The sequence below is a fragment of the Sylvia atricapilla genome, unplaced genomic scaffold, assembly GCF_009819655.1.
Source record: "Sylvia atricapilla isolate bSylAtr1 unplaced genomic scaffold, bSylAtr1.pri scaffold_78_arrow_ctg1, whole genome shotgun sequence".
NCBI classification, from domain to species: domain Eukaryota; kingdom Metazoa; phylum Chordata; class Aves; order Passeriformes; family Sylviidae; genus Sylvia; species Sylvia atricapilla.
The window spans coordinates 120,889-135,062 of NW_027077162.1; the positions used below are offsets into that span (position 1 = coordinate 120,889).

At 56.3% G+C, this 14,174-nt stretch overlaps 1 protein-coding gene across 1 annotated transcript; it reads right to left on the bottom strand.

The window, feature by feature from the left end:
- Positions 1-827: 827 nt before the first annotated feature.
- LOC136375045 (Fc receptor-like protein 4) lies at positions 828-4,435 on the bottom strand. Its single transcript, XM_066340396.1, has 7 exons — positions 4,117-4,435; positions 3,630-3,896; positions 3,263-3,541; positions 1,613-1,915; positions 1,449-1,535; positions 1,047-1,068; positions 828-957 (listed from the first exon to the last, which is right to left on the bottom strand). The coding sequence occupies exons 1-7, from the start codon at positions 4,418-4,420 to the stop codon at positions 831-833; spliced, it is 1,389 nt and encodes a 462-aa protein (XP_066196493.1). The 5' UTR covers positions 4,421-4,435; the 3' UTR covers positions 828-830.
- Positions 4,436-14,174: the final 9,739 nt, after the last annotated feature.

A 14,174-nucleotide genomic window follows, 5' to 3' on the forward strand; every position in this document is an offset into this window, starting at 1 on the left:
TCTCTCCCATTGCCTGCCACGCCAACAACAACCGGGTGCTTTGCCACTTCCCCAAAAGAGCAGAGGCTTCCTGCACGCACCTGCTGCCTCTGCCATATTGCCCACGTTGCCCACAGCAATGAGCCTGCTGCACCAGCCCACTGCAGTCCAGGCCATGGCATCCAGCCTGCAGTCATTACTCATCAAAGCCAGAGACACACAGCTCCTGCCACTTGGAAATCCCACCCAGCCACTCACAAAAGCCACAAGGGCTCACTGCATGCACACTCTAGCTGCCAAGTGATGGCAACAGAGCACACGGGGTTCTTGGAGTAACACTGTCCCTGTCTTCTGTTCCTCTCTCTGTCTCTGCTTTTCCCTCTCTACTCTCTCTTCCAATCCCCCTTAAGAAAGGACACTTAGCCTCCTTTATCAATAAACAGTTTATAGATATAATATTGCCACATTTTTGCTCCATTATAATCCAAAAAATCAATCAGAAAGAATCCTTCCTGACTGCCCCTTTTACAGTGGGATGGGACAGGAGGAGTGGGAGGGGGCATGGGGAAAGGGGAATCCCTGGGTGTGCAGTGAGCACTGTGGGGAGAGAATGGGGAAGTTACTGAGGGTACTTGGAGTACTCAGATGGGAGTTGAGGAACCCCTGCAGGTACTGGGAAAGGCGATGGGGGAGCCTCTGTGGGTACTAGGAGAGGAAATGGGGAGCACTGGGTGCCCTGTGTAGCCTCCCCCTGACTCATGACCACCCCCTTGGAAGGATGAGCAACCACAGGAGCCATGGAGGGAGCACCCCCCAGTGTCACCCCCCAGTGCCTCCTGGTCCCCAGAGTGTCACAGCTGTTGTTGTAGATTGTCATAGATGTCACTGGGTTCCCATGCTTGCCCGTGTGTCCCCTGCAGCTCCATGTAGGTCACCTGAGGATCCTCCCCGGGGGATGCCAGAGGCTCTGGGAAGGCCCTGTGGGAATAAGGGGGTGTGTGGAAGAGGGGATGTGAGGTTCTGGGGGTTTGGGTAAAAGGTGTATCATGGCTGGAGCTTGAACTCACCTTTCCTGGTGATTCCTGGCAGCTGCAAAGGAAAACTGAAAAGGTGACTTTGGAGTCCCTGGGACCTCCATGCACCTGCGGGAATCCTGAAGCACCACCAGACCCTCAATTCCTGACCACCCCTGATGACTCCTAACACTCCTGAACCACCTCAGTGCTCTGGACCCCCTGAACCCCCAGAAACCAAATCCTGGCTGGGAGGGGAACCTTCCAAATTGCCCCAGGACAGGATCACTTGTCTTGCAACATCCCTGCAAGACCCTCCAACACCACCCCAAATCCTTGAGGACCCTGAGCAAAGGAACTGAGTGCTCAACACTGCCCAAGTCAGGTGCTCTGGGTGTCACCCCTCACCCCAAATTCCACAGCCCCAAGGCCCCCATTGCCCCCATTGTCACCCACTCATGTTGTTCCACCGGTGACAGCCCACAGCTACGCCTACAAGCAGGAGCAGGAAAAGGAGGGACACACCAACCCCTGTAGCCACTGCTGGGAATAAAAGGGGCATGTCAGGGTCACTTGTCACTTCAGGGGCCTGCAATCCCAATCACACTGTGTGACCCCACCTTTTTTCCAGTGTTCCTGCGGTGTCACCTCCAGGGTCAGCTCAGGGCTGAGTGCCCGGAACACGTGGTGCCCGTCCTGTCCCAGCTGGATGGTGGCCACACACTGGTAGGTGCCTGAATGTCCCACATCGACATCCCCAAGCTCCAGGACAGGACCCTGGGCCACCTCCCGGCCATTGTGCAGCCAGGTGAAGTTGACAGGGGCTGAGCCCACCTTCACCGAGCAGCGCAGGGTCACGGGGTCACCTGCACACACCTGGTGTGCCGGGGGACTGGGGGTGATGGTGACACTGGCCACGGGCGCTGCGGGAACAGAGACAGAGCTGAGGTGAGGAGGAGGGGCTGTCACCCAGAGGGGGCGGAATAGAAAGTCTGTGTGGTGGCATCTGGAGACAGAGGGTGTCCTTCAGCCAGGACAGTGACCCCATGGTGGTGAAGGTCATCGTGTGCTGTGGGATGAGGGCATGTGATGGATGAGGGGTGAGGGATGAGGATGGATGAGGGTGAGGTGAGGATGGGATGGAGGCTGCTGTGTCCATGGGTGGTGATGGCCGTCACCTCGTGGGGAGCATGGAATGGCGTTGGGGGGATGTGATGTGTCTGATGAGGCATATCAATTGGGACATCACCCCAATCCCAAGGGTCTCACTCCCCTGGGAAGGTCACTCTCAGTAAGGTGAATGTGACCTGATGGGGAGTGGGGCATGTGACAGCTGGCATTAGGGATCCGTGGCCTGGATGTCCTGGGTGGGGACATCTGGAGCCAGACGGTCCCAGTTCCCTGTGACACCCAGTGGTGGGGGCTGTGACCTGGGGTGGGTTGGGGATGGTGTGGGGGGGTTGGGGTGGAATGGGATTGTGTGGAATTGGGGATGCTGTGGGTGGGATCACCCCATGCCCAATGGTCCTGCGGGCCCAAGACAGTAACATTCCATGTGGGGCTCTCAGCCACGCTGCCCCCATTACTGGCCCAGCACTGCTGTGGCCACTGTCCTCATCCCCAACATGCTGCAGCTCCAGCTGGGGGCCAGTGCCCAGCTGTTTCCCTGAGCCCCTCCAGAGCCAGGTGAAGAACAGGGGATCTGTCCCCATGGCCACCACGCATCTCAGCACCAGTCAGTCCCCCATTGTCACCTGTCCCCCTGGGGACTGAACCCAGAGGGACACCCAGGAGAGCCAGACCCCTGCAGGGGGACACAGGAGAGACTGGGGACACGGGAGGAGTGGCGAACACCAGGGAGAAGTGAAGGTCTCAGGGAGGGGGAGGATTAGAGTGGGATGAGGGGATCCCAGTGAGGAAGAAGAGGCCCAGATATGGGGCAGAGGCTGTGAAAGGGCTGGAAGGAACCCGGGGTAAGGCTGGGAGACTGAGCTTGGGGATATATGCAGAGGGTTTATGGGAACCACAGGGAAGGTTTTGGGGAACACAGACAGGGATGGTGGGACATGAGGACAAGAGAGGGACCTCAGAGAGGGAGAGGTGCAGCTAGGGAGGGATGAGGGGACCTGGTGAGGGATGCAGGCAGCAGGAAAGGTGATGGGAGGACCCAGAGAGACACCTGGGAAGGCAGGGCGGCATGCAGAGGGTTGAGGAAGGCTGGGAGAGCTGGGAGGGCTGTGGGGGCTCCCTGTGCCCATCCCCAAACTCACTGTGCACCGTGACGTGGAGCTGGCCGCTGCTCTTCTGCACGGCCACCCCATTGGACCGCACCTGGCAACTGTATTTCCCAGAGTGGGAGACCCCCACGGCGGGCACCAAGAGCTGTGGGGACACCTGCGGGCCCCCCACCCGCAGCCCATCCCAGTAGAAGAAGTACACGAGAGGGGCTTGGGGCTCCAGGGGGCTGGGGGTGCTGAGGCAGGTGAGATTGAGGGAGGACCCCTCGGTGAGCTTGGTCCGACCCTTCAGCACCGGCACCGTGAAGAGCTCTGGGAAGGAGAGAGGAGGGGAATTGTGACCCTGAGTCCCACGGTAGGGCCTGTGGTGGTGCTGAGGTGCAAGGTGTGGGGTGCTCACCGTACACTCTCATTGTTTCTGACTCTGACTGCCTCCACCCACTTTGTATCCCAGAGTGCACATGGCACTTGCAGTGGTAGCGGCCGTTGTGGTGCAGCTGCAGAGGGGACAGGGACAGCTTGGTCCCACGGTGGGACCACCCCACCCTCTCGTCCCCATGGTAGAATTTCACCTCAGTGACCAACAAGTTCTGCCGGCCCCGGCAGCACAGTGTCACCCTGTCCCCCTCCAGCAGCGGCCACATCTGCACCTGCAGCACCAGGGAGTCTGCAAGACACGGGGGTCCTGTCACACTGGGGCTGGTCCCGTTTCTGCTGTGATCCCCCATTGGGTCACATCCAGAGCACATGGGGTCCCCAATTCTACAAACAGGGTCTCCTTGCACTGGGATGTCCCCAGAGCAGGGAGGTGACCCATGCAGTGGGGACTACCTAGAGCCCCCCGGGTCTAGTGAGTGCCAGGTTTTGGACACCGAAACTCCCCTCACCATCTGAGACTTTCACGGGGGGGCTGAGACCACTGCCAGGTCTGTCACACGTGTAGATGCCACTCTTGGTGACAGTGAAGTTGTTGGGTCCATTCTGCCCCCAGCGCTGCCTGTCCTTGTACCAGGTGGTGTCACTGGTGGTCCCCGAGCCCTGGCAGCTCAGTGTCACCCGGTCCCACAGCACTGCTGGCCTCCAGGGGGGCTCCAACAGGAGCTGGGTGATCTGGGCACCTGAAGGTGACAAGGGACACCAGACTGCCAGGGCCACCATGGGGCTGGGGACAGTGGGGTGGGGACATGGCATCTCCTGAGGACTCACCAGCGAGGCTGAGGGTCTGGGCTGGAAAGAAGGGACAGGTCTGGGTGGGGGTGGCACTGCAGGAACAGGGGCACCTGGGGGACAGCGTGTGGGGTTTTTCCCCAGTGTTCCCAATGGGACAGTGGTCCTCATGAGAAGGCGCTCAGGGATGGTCCCCAACAGGTCTGGACAGACCTGTCTGTGTCACAGCTGCCCAAATGCCACATCCCTGTGGCATGGGCACCCAAGGGTCAGGGCTAATGCAACCACCTCAGGGTGACATAGGGCATGGGAACACTGTGAACACCCTCAGTGTGGGGACACCACAGAGACACCAGGCAGCCACAGGTCACATCCACCAGCCCCTTGGCACCTGTCCTCATGGCCCACCTGCAGGGGGCTAGTCCCTTTGTCCCTCTTCCTGCATCCCTGTTCTCCTGTCCCTGTCACCACCACTGCCCCAGTCCCAATGTGACTGTCATGTTATCCTTGCCCCCAGATTTCAGTCCCCCTATGCTTGTCCTCCCATTCCTGTCCCCACAGCAACCTCACAATCCCTGTCACACCAGCTTCCACCTCATTCACTGGCTCTACTGGCCTTGGTGACATCTGGGGACTCTGCAACCCCCCCGTGCCCACTCCCCACCGGTCTCTCCCTCACCAGGGCCCATCCCCGGCGTGTCAGACCCATGCCCGGGGCACTCACCCCACAGGAGAAGTGCCACCTTCCAGGCCATCCCCATGTCCCCAGCCATCCAGGCTGGCTGTCACACACTTCTGTGGCCACCTGTCCCCTGGCTGACGGCTCTTTGGCTAAAGAGGAAGGAACTGAGGTCACATCTTGTCCTCATGTGTAGGTGGCACTTGGTGGGGGCAGGGGGGGGAGAGGCTGGGGACGTAGAGGGACTCGCTGAGACATGGTGGGACCTGATGGGACATGGGCATCCCAGGACTTGGGGGCTCCAGGGATGTGGGGAGCTAAGGAGGGATTTCCAGAGGAGCAGGGCAGCCCAGGGATGTGGTTCCAGGGGAATTGGTGTGCCATGGGAATAGGGTGCATTCCTGAGCATGCTCCTTCTCCCCTTTTCTTTCTCCACTATCACTTGCGGCCTTTAAGTTACGAGGGAAAAAAAAATACTCTGGGCAAAGACATTAACCTTTTTCTCTCCTCCATGAAAGACAGAGTGATTTGAAATGTAGAAGGACAGCATTGAGATAAAGTCAGTGAAAGAACTAAGAAAGACTATTGGGAAAAGGAATAGAAGAAGTAAACATTTCTGACCAGACTTCTCTGGATGTAAATTATGGAGAAATTTCTTGTAATATCATAATTCTGTTTAGAAGAATGCAAGCTCTAGCCAAAAAGTTGTGAGTACTGATATAAATGAGAATTAATTCAGAATTTTGAATAGAATATGCCCCTAGCTCCTGGGAAAACATAAGGAGGTCTCAGCCTTTGAGGCAAAAATGCTTCTAGAGAAGAAGTGATTTTGACGCCCCAGCTCCTGAGCATAAAAGGAAGTCTCTGTTTTTTTGGGATAGAGACAATTTTAAAGATAGAGAAAGAGAATCTTTGCTTTGTACTAGAAAAGCGTTCTTAAAACAGTACCCCAAACATGCAAAAGCCCATAAGTAGCTTGAGAAACTGTTAAGTAGGGGAAACTGAACTGAATCTGCAAAATTCCAGGCCGTTGCAGGTTTGTCACATTAAGAGCCACCAAACCTTTTCTTGTAGTGTGTATCTCCATAAACTCCAGAGAAGCTCCTCTCCCAAAGTGATACAAAATTGTGTTTAAATGGTTGCAACTAACTAAAAATCATAGATTTCTCTCAGTGTTAAATAAGAAAGTAAACAGTTTGTAGTAAAGACAAAAGTGTTTGAAGGTCTCATTTTCCTTTTTTTTTTTTTCTTTTCTTAGTGTATATTAACAAAATCTATCACTTTTTACTTTTAAGTTAAGCCTCTTTCACCTTTTCCTCCCAAAATCCTATCTCCCAGTTGGTAAACAAAATTCAGCAAACAAAACCACCACATAAATAGTGCATTAACCAAGAAAACAAACCAAAATCATTACACAAGTGATAGTCAACGTCCATTAATTTGTTTCTCACAACATATACTAGGTACAGAACTGTTATTCCTCTTCCCATATCTTTGCCTGAAAGCCCCTTAATTTCAAAATTATAGTAATTCAGAGAGAATGGGGGGGGGGGGGGGTGTGTGTCACATTTTCCATTCCAAGGGAGGTTCCCGACTTCTTGACACCTGTCTTTCAAACCAAGACATACTGGCAGCCCAAAACTGAAGAATTCCATTCCTAAAGCTTGACAGAGCTAAACAAAGAAACACCATTTGTGTTAGTTTAATCAAAAAGCTGTATTTTTGGCCCAGGAGCAGGGAACAACTTCCTGCACGCACCTGCTGCCTCTGCCATATTGCCCACGTTGCCCACAGCAATGAGCCTGCTGCACCAGCCCACTGCAGTCCAGGCCACGCCAGCCAGCCTGCAGCCGTCACTCATCAAAGCCAGAGACGCACAGCTGGACAACCCCTGCAGTTACTGGGAAAGGGGATGGGGGAGCCTCTGTGGGTACTGGAAGAGGAAATGGGGAGCACTGGGTGCCCTGTGTAGCCTCCCCCTGACTCATGACCACTACACTTGGAAGGATGGGCAACCACAGGAGCCATGAAGGGAGCACCCCCCAGTGTCACCCTCCAGTGGTTCCCGGTCCCCAGAGTGTCACAGCTGTTGTTGTAGATTGTCATAGAGGTCACTGGGTTCCCATGGTTGCCCATGTGGCCCCTGCAGCTCCATGTAGGTCGCCTGAGGATCCTCCCCGGGGGATGCCAGAGGCTCTGGGAAGGCCCTGTGGGAATAAGGGGGTGTGTGGAAGAGGGGATGTGAGGTTCTGGGGGTTTGGGTAAAAGGTGTATCATGGCTGGAGCTTGAACTCACCTTTCCTGGTGATTCCTGGCATCTGCAAAGGAAAACTGGAGGGGTGACTTTGGAGTCCCAGGGGCCACCATCCACCCACGGAAATCTTGAACCACCACCAGATTCTCAATTCCCCCCAGGCCCCCCCCAGTATCCCTGATGCCCCCCAGAAACCCTGAACCATCCCACTTCTTCCAACACCCTGAGCCCCCAGAACCCAGAGCCTGGCAGGGAGGGGAACCTTCTGAATTCCCCAAAAAAACCCTGATAGAACCCCAAACATCTGTGCACAACCATGCAACACCTCCCCAGATACCCCAGAGCCCTTAGGAAAGGTTCTAAGCACTCAGCACTGCCCAAGTCAGGGGCTGTGCTTGCCCTGCCATGGCCACTGTATTCTGGGGCCTTCCCATCACTCTCCAGGACCCCCATCCCCCATTGTTACCTACCCATGTGGTGCCACCAGTGAAAGGCCACAATGATACCAATCAGCAGGACCAGGAACAACAGGGACCCAAGGACCCCTGCAGCCACTGCAGGAAATAGAGGGAGACACACTGGGGTAACCAGAGTTACCCCAGAGGTTCTGCAGTCCAAGTGACCTCGTGAGTTCCCCTCCTTTGCCCTGTTCCATTTGTGTCACTGCCATGGACAGAGCAGGGTTGAACCCAGAGGTCTCAGGCCCACATAGGAACCCTGTGTGAGCCCACCTGTGCATCCATGTCCCCACAATGCCACCTCCAGGGCCAGTTTGGGGCTGAGTGCCCAGAACATGCGGTGGCTGTCCAGCTGGTTGGTGGCCACGCACTGGTAGGTTCCTGAATGTCCCACATCGACGTCCCCAAGCTACAGGACAGGACCCCGGGCCACCTCCTGACCATTGTGCAGCCAGATGAAGGTGACAGGGGCTGAGCCCACCTGCACAGAGCAGTGCAGCATCACGGGGTCACCTGCACGCACCTGGTGTGACAGGGGACCGGGGGTGATGGTGGCATTGGCCACGGGCACTGTGGGGACAGAGACAGGGCTGAGGCTGGGAGGAGGGGCTGGCAGCCAGTGTGGGGGCAGGAGAATGGGGGGAGGGAGTGTCAGATGGGGGACATGAGGGAGTCTGCACCTGGTGGCACCTGGAGACAGAAGGAGTCTTTCACCCAGGACTGTGACTTATGGTTGTGTTTTCCAGTCACCCATTGGGGATGCTGTGGGTGAGGGCAGCCAGAGCGTCCGGTCACTCAGGGTTGTGACCTGCAGTGACCAGGCTGTGACCTGGTGTGGGATGGGGGATGCTGGGCTTGGGGTCATCCCCACCCTGAAGGTGCCATTCACATGACATGCGGTGAGGGGGTCTGGGCCAACTGTCCCTGTTGCTGGCCCAGCACTGGTAGTGGCCGCTGTCCTTGTCCCCAGTGTGGTGCAGCTCCAGGCAGGGTCGGTGCCCAGTGGTGCACCTGAGCCCTCCCAGTGCCAGGTGAAGGACAGAGGACCTGTCTCTTTGGCCACCATTCAGCTCAGCACCAGGGAGTCCCCCAGTGTCACCTGTCCCCCTGCGGGCTGGCCCACAGGGACACCCCCGAGAGCAGAACCCCTGCAGGGGCACATGGGATGGGGGATCTGTGAGGGCTGGGAAATAAGGCGAGCAGCAGGAGGGGAGTGCGAGGAGGCTGAAGGGGTCCCCATTGAGGGAGAAGTGAACCCAGGGAGGGATGTGAGGTGGCTCAGAGAGGGGTAGGAGGAGCCCAGGGTGGGACTGAAGGGAAGCGGGAAGGGGTAAAAGCAAGCCAGGTAGGGAAGGGAGAGCAGAAGATGGAGTTGGAAACTTGGAAGGGGTATAGGATGCCAGGTAGGGATGTGGGGACCTGGAGAGGGGCCCGGACAAAGACGAGGGACCCAAGAGGGACATGGGAAGGTGTGGGTGACCCAGGGAAGGATGAAATGAGGGATGAGGAACCCAGGCACTGGTGGGGGAAAGCTGGGAAGATGTTGGGGTTTCCCATCCCCATCCCCACATCCACCATGTACTGTCACTGTCACTGGTGATGACATCTCCCACCATAGTGATGGCCCAAAGCTCACCCAGCCCCTGCAGCAGTAGCTGCCACTGTGGTGCAGCTGCATGGGGGACAGGGACAGCTCGGTCCCATTGATGGGCCCCCCCAGATCCTTCTCCTCGTTGTAAAATCGTACTCCAGTGACCGTGCCATCTTCCCAGCTCCGGCAGCGCAGTGTCACCGTGTCCCCCTCCACCAGCAGCAGTGCCGGGAGCTGCAGCACAAGACACTCTGTGGGACAGGAAGGACCTGTCACATCTGGAGTGTCTCAAGGATCCCAAAGGCCTTGGGATGTACCAGGGGTCCCCCATTGCAACAAGGGGTCTCATTGCACTGGGATGTTCTGGGATGTCCCTGTGTGCAGGGGACATCCAGCTGGTCGAGGGGTCCATCGCTTGGGACCCAGAGAGCCACAACCACACCCAGAAGATGTCTCACTAGAAACAGCTTCTTGGGGGGTCAGGGCGCTCCTCAGCTGGCAGAGGGGCTTCCCAGCAGGAGGGCAGAGCAGTGATTTCAGCTCAGTGATTTCAGCTCAGTGCTCTCAGCTCCTGCCCTTGTGAGTTTGCCCCTCTTTTAGCCAGCCGTGATGAGAGAGAGAGAGAGGTCTCGTGTGGAATTTCCGCAGGTGGTACTTTATTGCAAAGGTACCAGCGAAAGGGGTCCAGGTACGAGGTACCTCTGCCAACCAGAGGAAACCCAGGGGATTTTATGGGATACCAGGGAGGGAGGAAAATAGTACAAAACACATCACTTGTAACAGATCTACATAAGATCCCGAGGGGGCTTGTGGGTCTCCGGACAGGTCGCCGTGACTAGAAGGTTTGTCTTTTGCCTTAGGGGCTCTGGGTGAAGTTGCAAAATTCTTTCTTAACTCCCCAGCTTGGCCCTCTCCAGGGCAAAGCAGCTGGGGCTGCACCCACCCCAACACCGCCTGGGTCGCCAAAATGTTAGTGAGGAAAACACATAATCAAGGGGAATTGATTACATGGGTGCTTTATTGATGAGAGCTCTGGGAGCTGGGGTAAAACCCCAAATCCAACTCCGACGAGGATCCAAGAAGGCCCCAATATTATACCCCTCCATTACATAACTCTATGTTAATCATTAAACCTCCATTGTTCTATTGTATACATCCAAGCATGAATTTTTGTAAATATCTTCTTTACGATTCTACTTTGAAATAATAATTATGTTCAGCTACTAACAATCATTACAATTCGATCATCTATCTTATGATGATTAGGCACAGTTTCACCCGACCTACTTCATTTCTACGTACAAGCCGTCCCAATCTTCTCCTTCTCCCCCCAGCCCGATTACCCAGGCAGAGTTATACTTGATTTGGTTGGAACAATGGAAGCAACACCTGGTTGCAGTGAAGCTCAGACTCTATTCCCAGCTTCTGTGGTAACAGAAATTATTAACCCTATCCTAACACTGGTGTCCCAGAGGGAATTGTGCATGGCTTTGGGGACAGTGGTGCAGATGGAGCCCAGGTCGCTGAGGGCCAGGTTGAGGAGCAGGAAGAAGAACATGGGGCTGTGCAGGTGGTGGCCGCAGGTGAAGGCGCTGATGACAAGGCCGTTGCCCAGGAGGGCAGCCAGGGAGATGCCCAGGAAGAGGCAGAAGTGCAGGAGCTGCAGCTGCTGTGTGTCTGCCAATGCCAGCAGGAGGAAGTGGCTGATGGAGCTGCTGTTGGACATTTGCTGGCTCTGGAAATGGGGAGCTGTTCAAGGAGAACAGAGTGAGAAGTCAGGGGAGACGTTTCTGAGCAATGTCCAAGCCTTTCTCTCAGCCCTGCTGCTCTGTGCCAACCAATTTTCCTTTTCTCAAGTGCTGACCCTGCTCACCAGCAGAACAGACAGAGTGGGGCCCACAGAGCCAAAAGTGCTTTGTGAAACTGCGAAGCCTCATGTGACCCAGGGGCCAGTGTGACACCGCAGGGCCACATGGAACATCCTCCAGCCCTGTGCCTGGAGCTCTGCTGGGGTTTGGCTCATGTTGCTGTGAAGAGCAGGGGCTCTTCCCATGGATACTGAGGGATCAGCTCTGCTCTGCAGCAGTGGGAATAGGGACTAGGTCCAGTCCTGGGGTTGGACTTAGCCCAAACTGCTCCTAACACAGAGGAGCTTGGCAGCATCTCCTGTCCAGGACTAAGCGATGGCCAAAGGCAGTTTGAGAGGGTTTCCTGCTGTGCCAAGGAAAAACAGAGAAGTGTGCAGTACAAGAGCATTGGCTGGAACTCAGTGAAAAGTAAAGGGAGCTGTGTTGTCACTCCATCTGTCCTCAGTTGCCCTTCCTGAGATCAAGGGCAGTCACTGTGTTCTCCTGAAAATCAGCCTGACACAGCTGAGAGCAGAGGGACCCACTCCAGAGCAAAGTGGCTCAGCCTTTCTCAGAGTCTCAGACTCACTCCTGGCCAAGGACACCCCTGTCCCCCAGTGTCCCCTGGAGGCAGCTCACAGCTTGGATGGCATCCCCAGAACACGCCACGTGTCCTGTCCATGGCACTGCTGGAGCAGAGTCAGCTCATTCCCTGCCTGCACGCCTGCCCTGTCCAGAGCTCCGCGGGGCAGAGGGAGCTGGGACACCCTATTGCTGTGCTCAGCCTGCACAGGAGGAGCCCAAGGGCTGGGCCTGAGCCTGCAGCTGGAAATGCCATTCCCAGAGAGCCCGTCAGCAATGCCAAGTGTACCTGGGCAAGGCAAAGAGAGAGAGAGCTGGGCCCTGAGGAAAAGCCTTTCCCTGCTCGGCCCTGCACGGCCCCTCCCAGGCAGCAGCAGTGCAGGACAGTGGCTCCCCGGCCCTGGTCAGCAGGGAATGGGCACATGGCAGGAGAGATGCCCTTCATCTCTGGTGCTGCTCTGCCAACCCAGGAGGGAACGGAGGGCCCCAAGCCCTTGGACTGAGGGCTGCGCTGACTGAGAGGGGACATAAAGCTATGCTGCTCATGGCAGTGTCTGCCCTGCAGGGCATGGCTGGCAGCTGCAACACCTCCCCTGCAACAGGGCTTCCCTCAGCACTGCCTCCCACCCTCCCTGCCCACAGCTCTGCTGCTGGAGCTGTCCCAGCCCAAGCTGTTCCTGTGGGCCCAGGCTCCTTCCCTGCCAGTGCTGCCAGAGCCCAGCCCAGCCCCTGGACCACCTCTGCCCTGCAGCTGCTTGGGGCTGCAGGGATTAGAGAACAGCTCCCCCCAGGCCTGGGCACCATGGAAAGGTGATGTTGCATGGACCTGGAGGTTGGGGAGCTAGATGCACTTGATGAGGTTCCCAGGAATCCTCAGCCTGATGGTTTAAGAGCCTCAGCCCCTGCTCTACCCTGCACAGCTGAGTTTCCATCGCCACCAAGCTGAGCCAGGGAAAAGTGGGAAAACAGATTGCAGAAAGCAGAGACTCAAACAGGAAACTCCTGCCCTGAATGAGCTCATGACAAGTCCTCTCAGAAATGACCCGGGCATGAGCTGGAGCTCTGAGCAGCCCTGGCCCACACAGCACCTTCTCTACAGGACCTGCAGCAGGACCAGCCCTGGCAGGAGTCACTCTTTGCACACACAGCCCCCGTCCACCATCCATGGGGAGCTCCCAGGCAGGCTGAGAGCTGCCCCGGCAGGTGGCACATACCCCTGGCCTGGCCAAGAGCCCTCAGGGCTGCAACACCTGCTCTGCATGACAGCCCTTGGCTCCCATTGCTGCAGCCCCAGCTTCAGCCCCTGCAACTGTCCCTGGCAGCAGAAGCCTTCCTGCCCTGTCCCTCTGACGGTGCCCAGGGCAGCTCTGCACTGGAGCACATCCTTCCCCAAGGCAGGAAATGGCAGCAGAGCCATCCTTACAGTGCTGTCAGTCGTGTCCTGGGTCAGCTTTAGGAGATCCCTGCAGCCAGAGACTTCTGTGTCAGAAATGGCGAAGATTTCTGCATGAAGAACCTCAGAATTGTCCTTCCAGCTGCTTTGAACCTCTGTCTGCTTCACAGCCCTCAGATCCTGCAGGCAGGGCCCTCAGCCCTGCTGGGCTCTGCTCAGCAGTTGCTCCTCAGGAGAAATGTCTTTTTGAAGCTCTTCTTGTTTTCCAGGAGCTGCCTCTGTGCCATGAGCCCAGCCCCGCTAAGCAGCATAGACACAGCACAAGGACTTGAATGATGCTTCCGTGGATTTGTAGTTGTTTACATCAGACTCAGTCCCTGAAAGTGTGTTCAAAGAACTTCTTGAGAACTCAAAGTAAGATTAAAAACTCCAAAGGTTCTTGAAGTTTTAATAGGTCCCACTGAGGAAGTGTTGCCAAAACAGTTATACCAGGAAACTGCAGACAGAGATGACAGGTGGGGACCAACAAGGCAAAGGTTTCCTGGCCTCAGTTCCATCCAGAATGGTGTCACTGGCTGCAGCGTCCCAGATGCGGAGCAGCCAGGTGAGGATGGACTCGTTGGTTTGGCGGGTGAATTCCCTTCGCAGGTCACGCAGTTCACCCAGAGATAGAGAGCGAGTGATGATCTCTGTCTCTTCAGCTGGGTGTGAAGGTCCTGCTCCACCCTCGTCAGTCGCTATGCGGACTGATTTGCTCCTTGATTTCTTCTTCTGAGTGGTGGCAACTGCTACTGGTTTAGGCCGTTCCGGTTCAGTGACGGTTTGTGTGGAGATGCTGACGGCACTTTTGGTTTCTTTCTCCTCTGTGACAGTCTGCATAGATGTGGACACTGTTGCCTCACCTTTGGCTTCTTTCTCTTCTGTGATGGTCTGTGTAGATGAGGACACTGCTGCCTCACCTTTGGTTCCCTTCT

Excerpts from the sequence above, each read along its gene's own strand:
- LOC136375045 (XM_066340396.1), bottom strand. The coding sequence starts at position 4,420 with ATGCCATGTCCCCACCCCACTGTCCCCAGCCCCATGGTGGCCCTGGCA. Across the intron at positions 3,897-4,116 it reads CCCCGTGAAAGTCTCAGATG|ACTCCCTGGTGCTGCAGGTG; the intron begins GTGAGGGGAGTT and ends CGTGTCTTGCAG. Across the intron at positions 1,069-1,448 it reads TCACCGGTGGAACAACATGA|CTGCCAGGAATCACCAGGAA; the intron begins GTGGGTGACAAT and ends TTTCCTTTGCAG.